The 10,858-nt window shown below is 41.8% G+C and overlaps 1 protein-coding gene across 1 annotated transcript; it reads right to left on the bottom strand.

Annotated features, from left to right (window-relative positions):
* Positions 1-223: 223 nt before the first annotated feature.
* Positions 224-2,235, bottom strand: LOC308410150 (uncharacterized protein). The gene is made up of 2 exons (XM_080903314.1): positions 1,920-2,235; positions 224-676 (listed from the first exon to the last, which is right to left on the bottom strand). Exons 1-2 carry the CDS (start codon positions 2,231-2,233, stop codon positions 292-294), a joined length of 699 nt encoding a protein of 232 aa, XP_080759440.1. The 5' UTR covers positions 2,234-2,235; the 3' UTR covers positions 224-291.
* Positions 2,236-10,858: the final 8,623 nt, after the last annotated feature.

The following is a 10,858-nucleotide window of genomic DNA, read 5'->3' as shown; positions in this document are numbered from 1 at the left end:
TTACACTAAATAAAGCAGGTGCATATATTGGCAACACATAAAAAGAGAAATAACATAAATATGTAGTGTATATCAATGTGTGTGTCTCCTATATGATATATGTAATTGACATTTTTTACTGTAACCGATTCATACAGGAAAATAATGACTATTAATAAGGTTGCTCAAACTTTTGCATCACATTGCATCCATTTATTAAGAAAATTTTAAAAAGACAGGAACACTCTTTAGAGGTTTGTGGGTGGCTCTTAAAAGAGCCGTTGTGGGGAAGTCACTCAGACTTCAAACAGGCTACTCCTTTGGTTGCCAAGACACAGCTCCCTCTGCCGAGAAGTGGGCCATGAACTTCTCCCTCACCAGGACAGCCTCTCTGGAGGAGTTGTTTGCTGCTACACGACCCAGGCCTTGCAACGGCTCCACCACAGCAGGTGCCACACCCCTCACAGCAGGTGCCCCTCTCTCGTCCACACAGCGCAGAAAATTGTGGAGAACACACGTTGCCTTCACACACTCTGCGATGGACCGCCAGTCTTCAGTTGAAGGCACAGCCATGAAATCGTCCACTAGACAGTCCCAGATGGCCGTCGCTACCTGGGGGATGATCTGGCTCACCGTGGACACACCGACTCGAAAACTGAACGCGATGGTCCTGAAGGAGTCCCCGGTGGCAAGGAACCTGGACAAAATTGTTTAAAATGTGTATTATGTGTACTGCAGTTACAAAATACATTATTGAAATTCCAAAATTACAAATTCCAAAACATAAATCTTACATAAAACATTTTGTAATTATAAGGATAATTACATGATATATATTTGATATAATCTAAAACAGTCTGCAGTGATTATATACAAATATTCAACTATCCCAGAAATTAAACCAGGTATAAATAAACAAAAGGAGTGTGTATCACTACAAAGATTAACCCACAGTGGTCCTAATACCAGTTTGATATCAGCAAACACCGAGAGCATACCTATGACACCACAGCCATGCTATCATTCAACCACTGATAACAGCATAAATCGAATTAAATCGGGACTTGATGAGACCATCTGAGTATCACTAGAAATATTATAAACAGTACCAGTTTGCTATCGGTAAACACCGAGAGCATTCACTGTTAGCATAGCACATCCATGTTAGCAGTGTATACACGATACACTGCTAACATGGATGTGCTATGCCATCAGTAAACGCCGACAGCATTCACTGTTAGCATAGCACATCCATGTTAGCAGTGTATAAACGATAGTTTATACACGCCGACAGCATTCACTGTTATAGCACATCCATGTTAGCAGTGTATACACGATACACTGCTAACATGGATGTGCTATGCCATCAGTAAACGCCGACAGCATTCACTGTTAGCATAGCACATCCATGTTAGCAGTGTATAAACGATAGTTTATACACGCCGACAGCATTCACTGTTATAGCACATCCATGTTAGCAGTGTATACACGATACACTGCTAACATGGATGTGCTATGCCATCAGTAAACGCCGACAGCATTCACTGTTAGCATAGCACATCCATGTTAGCAGTGTATAAACGATAGTTTATACACGCCGACAGCATTTACTGTTATAGCACATCCATGTTAGCAGTGTATACACGATACACTGCTAACATGGATGTGCTATGCCATCAGTAAACGCCGACAGCATTCACTGTTAGCATAGCACATCCATGTTAGCAGTGTATAAACGATAGTTTATACACGCCGACAGCATTCACTGTTATAGCACATCCATGTTAGCAGTGTATACACGATACACTGCTAACATGGATGTGCTATGCCATCAGTAAACGCCGACAGCACATCCATGTTAGCAGTGTATAAATGGATGGTTTAGCATATATTAGCACAGGTATCAATAAAGGACTACCGTATTGACCACTTTTACTAACCTCAGGCAGACGGACAGGCGCTCTGCAGGTGGGATTGAGCGCCTGTAATTGGTGTCTAGGCGGGCGATTCTGGGACCGACGCGGGAAAGCAGGTCCTCAAACTGGCCGGGTGACAGACGATGATATCGCTGGAATCTGCCGTCATCCAGGCGCAGCTCCTGGAGCAAATGGTGAAACTCACCAAACTGCTCACGCGCCTGGAGGACTTGATGGACCCAGGTACGGCGAGGACGTCTTTTACGCTGCTGCTCTGCTCTCCACAGTAAATAGAGAAGGGAGACTCTCTCTTCAAGCGCTAGCTCGACAGCTGCCATCTTGCAAAGATGGAAACTCCCACATTTCCGCGTCACGCGCGTCAAAATATCATATTTTGACGCACACGCGTTGAGACGCGAATGTACACGCGTCAAATTAGGGGCGTTTGGGGCGTTTTATTCGCGTCCATCGCGTTCGGTGTGAACACACCGTAAGAGCCATTTCGTTCGCGAACGACCCATCACTATTGCGCTGGGCAGAGGGGGAGGGGCAGTAGTTACACTCAGTAGCACAGGAACAGAGCAGGAGCGAGAGAGAGAGACAGCGATCCAGGGACAACAACGTCACATTAGAAAGGTATAGTAATCATCCACAACTATTTTCAGTTGCAGATGATAAAGGATTCACAAAGTTTATTCATGCAGGTCCATATGACAGAGAACATGCATGTTCTTTTTGTTTTCATATTATAATTTATATTTAATTGTGTTGTGGTTTGCAGTGTTTTGTGTTGTTTCACTTTAAATCTGTGTAAAAGGAGAAAGCTGAAAATTTAAATAGTTACAAGTTGAAATGTGAATTGTGGATTTTTGTATTATATGATTTATTTATTACATTTTATGTGGAGTGAATAAATAAAAGTATATTTATGGTGGCCCCTACAGACAAAGCACGTACAAACTTCAAAACACGTACAAACCCTGAAGCACGTAAAAACTCCAAAACACATAACACGTACAATCTCCAAAATACGTAAAAATTCAGAAGCCCATAAAAACGCAAAACACGTACAAAAGACAACAGAAGTGCTCCAGGATGATAGGGGCAGTGTTGAACTTTTGTTACCTATTGGCTACAGAAGCCAGCCAGTACCAACGACCATATTTGGTGTGTGGTAATAATGGGTAAATGAACTTTTTTTTAAAAAATTATTTGACTATATATGAATGCTTGTGTATAAATACACAAACAATACACATATGCTTTCAATTGTGTAATTTAAGTGATCTAGGTAGCTCTGTTTTGGAAGTTCAGTTCATGCTAGAAATGTGTTTTGGAGTTTGTACGTGTTTTGTCTCTGGGGACCACCACATATTTATATATAAACATATATAAATTAAACTACTTTTTTTTTCTTACATTAGTAATTCCTTTTGTGCATAATCTTATATTATTGTTAATAATAAATTAATTAAAGCAACAAAACAGCCTGAAGAGCCGGTTCGGAGCTGAAAGAGCCGGCTCTTTTTAGTGAGCCGAACGAAAGAGCCGGATCTCTAAAAAGAGCTGGAAATCCCATCACTACTCTCTGCCAAAATCTGAGAAGTAGAAGGCACTAGATGGTTCTCTTGTCCCTCAAAGACAAGGGTCATGTTTGCTGCACCTGGAGAAGAACAGTACAAGCAAAATAAAAAAGCTATAGCTTTATCTATTGACGGAAGTAGTTGTCAAACATGATGCAAATACTTCAATGGTATCTTTTATTTTATTTCTGGAGTAAATTTTTCGAGGGATTATTTTAAAAACTCATCTCACATTAATTAAGAAAAGGATATAGAAACATACCGCTATGGATGTTTAAGCCATGTTGCAACTTTAGCATTGCCATGCTGAAAAAATGTCTCTGGACCCCAGTGCCAACAGCTGTGTCACCTATTTTAAAATTGGGAAAAGGAAAAAAAACAACAACAACACAAGTAAAGTTACAAACTACTTTACAGCACCCTTTAATGGAAAATTCTCATTTACCAAGTTGGAATGTTAAACCGCCTTTAAAGAAACTAACTGACTCTATGCTTCACCATAAGCATTACCTTGTAAAGAACAACGAAAAGGTCCTGCCCAATCAATCTGTGGTCTTTTGTAGAAAGAAGTGATCTCTCGGCTCTGGGATGTTTGATCTTGTCAAATGTCAATGATAGCTGTGATTTTGGGGTTCTCCTCCTTTTCCTTTAAGAGATGCCTCTTAAACAAAACTGATCTTGGGGATCACTGGCCTTTTTCCACTGTTCTACTAAAAGATAAAGTACATTGTATGCAAAAATAACATTTTGTACTGTAAACCCAGTAAGCCAAAAAATTAAGACCCAGCACACTTTCTGGTAAGCATGTCAATATGGAATTTTAAATATACTCTGACATTTGGTATGAAAAGTAAATTCATAAAATTCATAAAAAAAAGGGGCTATGAATAAGATAGGAAATAAATATGAAAAATTAAAGTTAAAAATGAAATAACTGTATAACACAAATTAGAATAAAGGGTAAATTTAACTGGGAAAGAATAAGATAAAATATATAATTTAAAGTTGAAAATAAAATAACTGTACAACAAAATACACAATACACAGTATAGAACTATATAAGAATGTATGAAGAAATATGAATAAATAAATATATGCACGCACACACACACAATAACAGCAGCTGTACAAGTATTAACTGGAAATGAAGAATATAGTGACCAGTGTTGTGTAATCCACATTATGTCTTGTGCAGTGCAAATATGCTTAAAGTGATTTAAGTGATAACAATGTCCAGTGTGTGTGTAAGAACTATATGTGTGGGTCAGTACTGTGTGGTGGTGTGATTGAGAGACCGTATCGCCTGCGGGAAGAAGCTCCTCCTCAGTCTCTCTGTGTTGGTCTTCAGGGAGCGGAATCGCTTTCCTGACCTCAACAGAGAGAACAGTCTGTTGTTGGGATGGCTGAGGTCCTTCACGATCTTCCTGGCCTTGGTCCAGCACCGCCTGCTGTAGATTGAGTGCAGGTAAGGGAGCTCGGAGCGGATGGTGCGCTCAGCTGACCGCACAACCCTCTGTAGAGCTCGTCTGTCCTGCATGGTGCTGTTCCCGAACCAGGTTAAGATGTTTCCCGTCAGGATGCTCTCTATGGTGCAAGAGTAAAAGTTCCTGAGCACCTTGGAGGGCAGTTGGAAGTCTCTCAAGCGTCTGAGGTGGTAGAGACGCTGACGGGCCTTTTTCACCACGGAGTTGATGTGACAGGACCATGACATGAACTGCGAGGTATTTGAAGCTGTACACTCTCTCCACTGGGCACTCGTTGATGACAGGGGTCTGGTAGTTCCTCTCCTGCTTTGTGCTGAAGTCCACTATCAGCTCCTTTGTCTTACTGACGTTTAGAAGGAGGTTGTTCCTCTGGCACCAGTTCTCCAGATTCCTAATCTCCTTCAGGTAGGCCGTCTCGTTGTTATCAGAGATCAGGCCCACCACGACGGTGTCGTCAGCAAACTTGATGATGGTGGTGGAGCTGGTAGTGGCCACGCAGTCATGTGTACAGAGAGTACAGCAGGGGGCTCAGAACACATCCCTGGGGGGCTCCAGTGCTGAGAGTGGTGGAGGCTGAGACATGTCCGCCCATTCTTACTGCCTGTGGTCTGCCAGTTAGGAAGTTGGAGATCCACTGACACATAGATGAGCTGAGTCCCAGATGCTCCAGCTTGGTGGTGAGTTTGGAGGGAATTATGGTATTAAATGCAGAGCTGTAGTCTATGAAGAGCATTTTAACATAATTCCCCCTTCTAGTGTCCAAGTGAGTGAGTGATGTGTGGAGGAGATGAGAGATGGCATCGTCTGTGGAAAGATTTGGACGGTAAGCAAACTGTAGTGGGTCCAGTGTGTCTGGTAGTGAAGAAATGATGAAGTCTCTGACCAGGCGTTCAAAGCACTTCATCACTACTGAGGTGAGGGCTACAGGGCGATAGTCATTGAGAGAAGCAGGGTGGGGTTTCTTCGGGACAGGAACAATGATGGACTCTTTGAAGCATGTGGGGATCACCGACTGAGATAAAGAGATGTTAAATATCTCAGTGAACACAGGAGCTAGCTGGTATGCGCAGTCTCTTAGGATACGACCTGGGATGCCGTCTGGTCCTGCTGTTTTCCTGGTGTTCACTCTTTTGAAGGCTCTCCTAACTTCATGCTCGGAGATGACGAGCACGTTTCCGGTGCTGGCAGTATCTTCCTGTCTGCAGCCGTTAGCGCCGCTAGCACTAGCATTGTTGGAGTCCTTAGCTGCAGCTTCGAAGTGAGCATAGAAAGTGTTCAGCTCGTCTGCCAGAGTCACGGCCGCGTTCGTCATACCGGTCGTTGGTGCTTTATAGTCCGTTATTGTCCTTAGTCCCCGCCATAGGCTCCTAGAGTCACTCTGTTGGAGTTGTGACTCTAGTTTCCTCCCGTAGCGCTGCTTCGCCTCTTTCACCGCCCTCCGCACGTTATATGACGCGGCTTTGTATGGGTCCATGTCCCCCGTCGTGAGTCCCGTGTTGTAGGCAGCGGTGCGGGATCTCAGAGCGTCGCGGATGGTTTTATCCACCCACGGCTTCTGGTTGGGAAACGTTGTGATAGTCTTTGTCTCCACGGTATCATCCGCTAGTTTCCCGATGAATCCCACAACCGCTTCCGTAAACACGTTGACATCATCATCGGAGCTGTTTCTGAACATGCCCCAGTCTGCGTCATCGAGTGCGTCCTTTAACGCGGCCACCGATTGATCAGTCCAGCGCGCGATCTTCCTCTGAACCGGAACTTCCTGTTTTAGCCTTTGTTTGTATTTTGGCATGAGGAAGATGGCGGCGTGATCGGATTTGCCATACGGAGGGCGGGATTGTGCCTTGTAGCCGTCCTTGACCGTAGTGTAGCAGTGGTCCAGTGTCCTTTCACCATCCTTATTGTTGGCTGGGATGTCAGTGTTCATCTCAGCAGCAAAATTGAGAAGTGTGTCTCTGACTTCATGTGCTGTGTGATGAAGGTCATCCACTTCACTTTAACCAAAGTGGTGCAAAAGAAAAAAAAGATCAGTGTTTAAACATATATACACTGATCTATCTATCTAGATAGATAGATAGATAGATAGATAGATAGATAGATAGATAGATGCAGGAATACTGTCAATAAAAGACAAGGTCACCTAAATAATGCACTCTAAAGAAGCAAAAGTATATTGTCAAAATGCCAGGATGAACACTGATAAAAGCTCATCCATGTGGTCAACATGATCATAGAAGATGAACAGGTTAGGTAAGGATGAGCCCCTGTTATGACATGATGCAAAGACAGAAGCAAGAGCATCTATAATTGTGCTACACATAGTATTTGTTTAGTGTTGTCCAACTAAAATGAACTTACCAATCACCACATGTACTGGCATGCAAGACCAAGTCATCTGGAGGATAACGATTTCCACAAACAGGTAGTGATGTGCGGATCGATCCTGAAATATCAATTCCTCCGATACCAGTCATTTATGTTCTAGAATCGATTCTCACATTAAAATATCGATATTTTTAGTAATTTAGGGTTAATTTGTAGTTTATGATTAACAGCAACACAGTGGAAAGAAAATATAACATTCGGATTGTCTACATTCAAAGGAACTACTTCCTCTTCCGCCTTTCATAGTCATGTGCGAAATACGGCTGTATAAATGTCTCGCAGCCCCTTGGCACGCGCACTCACAACAATAGCTGAGCGTAATTGTGCAGACGTATTTTACCTCCACAAACAGCTGAGACATGGTTTGCGATACATGTGGCAAAAAAGTGCTCCAAGAGTGAGGTGTTGTGGCTATACTTTCCCAACCTTGAGACCTCAGAATTAGGGAGACATTCAAAAGGGCTGTTGGGGGGGTGATAAATACATTTTACAGTGTTTATTTATCGGATAAAATACGTTAAATGTCACCGTTATTATTAGCTGGTCCGGAAACAGCGGGGGTGTCCAAATTCAGAGGCTGCTTCCACCTGAGGACCCGCCCTTCGGGGTCTAAAGAAAGCCGTGTAGTACGGCATGAGTTCCCTCGGTGGAGTGAAACTCAGCCGTCTGCTCCTTGCTATCTAAAATATAACCTGGCGCTGGCGTAAACTCTCGACCATCTCACACTTTCTTTAATTAGTTTTCTGTTTGATGTTTATTCAGCTGTGTGAAAACCCCGGAGGAACCCACCCGAGGGATTAATAAAGTTTAATTTAATCTAATCTAATAACTTTAATCTCAGCCAAACCGATTTACTCACGAACAAATAAAACACTGAAAAAGCCAAACAATAACATTTTTAAGTTATCAAAGTGACTTATATATCATGTTTAACTCCGAGTAGCGAAAGGCCGCAGGGGTTTGAAAACGATGTGTCGATCGGCTCAGATATTTGAAATTTACACAGCTACATTCTCACCTGAAAACATGTTAAAAGTTGGGGGTTTTTTTGCGACCCAGAAAGAGAAATAAGAGTAATATTAAAACTAAGTAGCTGCCGCCATTGTTGGAAACTGGAATTGGCTCGGCCGCTCTATGAATTCTGCAATATGGTTTTTCAATTTTGTTGTCCAGGTGGAAATTCGGGAGAATGGTGGCTCCGGGATTCTCCCGGAAAAATCGGGAGGGTTGGCATGTATGGTTGTGGCAACATCACTAACCTTGTCAAACACCTCAGAGTAAATCATATCACAGAATATGAGGCGTGTCTGTTGAGAGGAACTGAAGAGGAGGAGAGGGACAGGTGCTGCTAGGGCGAGACAGACGTCTCTCATGGAGTCCTTTAATGCTGCAGGCAGGCAACGTGTTCAAATAGCACACAACTTCAGGTTTTTTTTTTTTATTTCTATATGATGAACTCTGCATTATTAAGTGATAAGAACAAGTAATCTGATGTCCTGTAATCATTATGACGCTATAATTTGAGATACAATAAATAAAATACGTTTTTTTGTATAAAGTATCGGTATCGGATCAGTATCGTCGATACCACCCTGAATATTACTTGGTATCGGATCGGAAAGGAAATCAGTGGTATCGCACATCACTACAAACAGGACAAGAAGGCTGAAGAGGATATTGCAATTAAAAAGTGTATTAATTTTAGTCCTAGCAAAGATGAACAGTCCAAATCTAGCACAGAATGCCACAGGTAATTAGGAAATAATGAAACAGTTGAACAAAGATCCGCTTGGAATTTTGTATTGTCCATATTACAATGTTAAATATATCTGGGAACTCACCTCCAATTGGACTTCATTCTGATGTGCCTGGTCAGTCATGCTTTCACACGCAGCTTCCTGGTAAAGGAATATAATGTTACATTACACATTTATGGTAGGTACATGCTGCTCACGATTTGTCATTTAGAGCAAACTAGGGGATCAACGTCCCTCAGGGGACACTCCAATAGGGCATAAAGTTTTGGACTCTCCACCAATTGCTCTAAAGAAACGAAGAAGCTTCTCAGATGAGAGGTGGCATATTTTCAAGGAAACTTATAGAAGTCCAGATGTTTTCTTTGAAAACTCTTTAGACTACAATGACTGGGATGATTGAGAAACTTCACAGACATTTAGAGCAAAAATTACGACTGATTTCAGCACATACATTGACGCATGTATGGAAATTCACCCAAAGTGGTCTTGGGTAAAGCATAATATTCTGTCCTTGCATTTTGAAAGTAGTAAAAAGAATACAACTTAAAGACTGCAGGAGCCAAAGACTGCTCCTGTTGAAAATATATTTATATGTTATTGAACATCTGCATCTTCATTTAAACAATACCATATGGTTTCCGGATATATCCCTATTCCCTTACTAACCTAATATTAAAATAGTTAACAGTATAACTAATAGTCACAAGTGAGAGTTTAAAAGAACACTAAGGAAGCTCGTTAGGCCATAGTTACAGAGGTAGAAGAAAATTTAAATCAAATACTTTATACACGCACATATTTGTGCTGTCAGTGGTAATCTCCTTAAAATGACGTTAACCGATTTTCCGTTAGCAAGTTAGCGCAGGGTAACACATTAGCGCGGTTTGCTCCTTAATGCGTTAGCAGCTACTGAAAGTTAAGCTAGGTCACCTAACTTTCAGTAGCTGCTGAAAGTTGTTGTATACTGTAATTACTGTAGTATTACTGTAACACAAACTCAGGGGTGACCAGGGACCAGTGCTAAGGTCAAGTCAGAGCATTTCAGTTCCAACTAGAAAAATTTGCATTTCCTGCGAAAATGCTGTGTGGATGCCTTAACGCTGAAGATGTCTGCTGAAAAAAGTTGAAAAAAACAAACAAAAAAATGTTGCCCTGAGGAGGATTCGAACCTGGCCCTTCTGGTACTCAAGGCAGGTACTCATCTCACTGCGCCAAACTCTTTCTCACAAAGAAGAGGTGGAGAGACTGACAATTGTGCTGAAATGAGCAGAAGAGGCTGCAAATTTTGTAGAAACGAGGTGAAAATTCTGCTGAAAAGAGTTGAATGAGCAGAATTTCTGCTGAAAAGAGTTGAATGAGCAGAATTCTGCTGAAAAGGTTTTTGCTGAAAAAGCTGGTATTTGTGCTGAAAAGTGGTGAAAAAACTGAAAAATGTTCTGAAAGGGGGTGAAAAAGCTTAAATTTGTGTCGAAAAGAGTTAAAAAAGTTTAAGTGTTAACTGAAAGAAATGTTGCCATGAGCGGGATTTGAACCCGGGCCTCTCAGTCCGAGAACGGATGCTCATCTCACTGAGCTAAAACACAGCTCAACCCAGCAAGGAAAATCAGTGAGGCCACTGATAATATGCAAAAAAGGGCAAGAAATATTGAAAAGAAAAATCAATATCTCAAAAAGTATATAAGTTATGAGCACCAAAAGTCATAGATGGAATTAGCAGAAAGAGCAGAATTTTTTAAGATTTGAACTGAGAAAAT

This window comes from Rhamphochromis sp. 'chilingali' (assembly GCF_963969265.1).
Source record: "Rhamphochromis sp. 'chilingali' genome assembly, chromosome: 14".
NCBI classification, from domain to species: domain Eukaryota; kingdom Metazoa; phylum Chordata; class Actinopteri; order Cichliformes; family Cichlidae; genus Rhamphochromis; species Rhamphochromis sp. 'chilingali'.
This window is presented reverse-complemented; position numbering and strand designations above follow the sequence as displayed.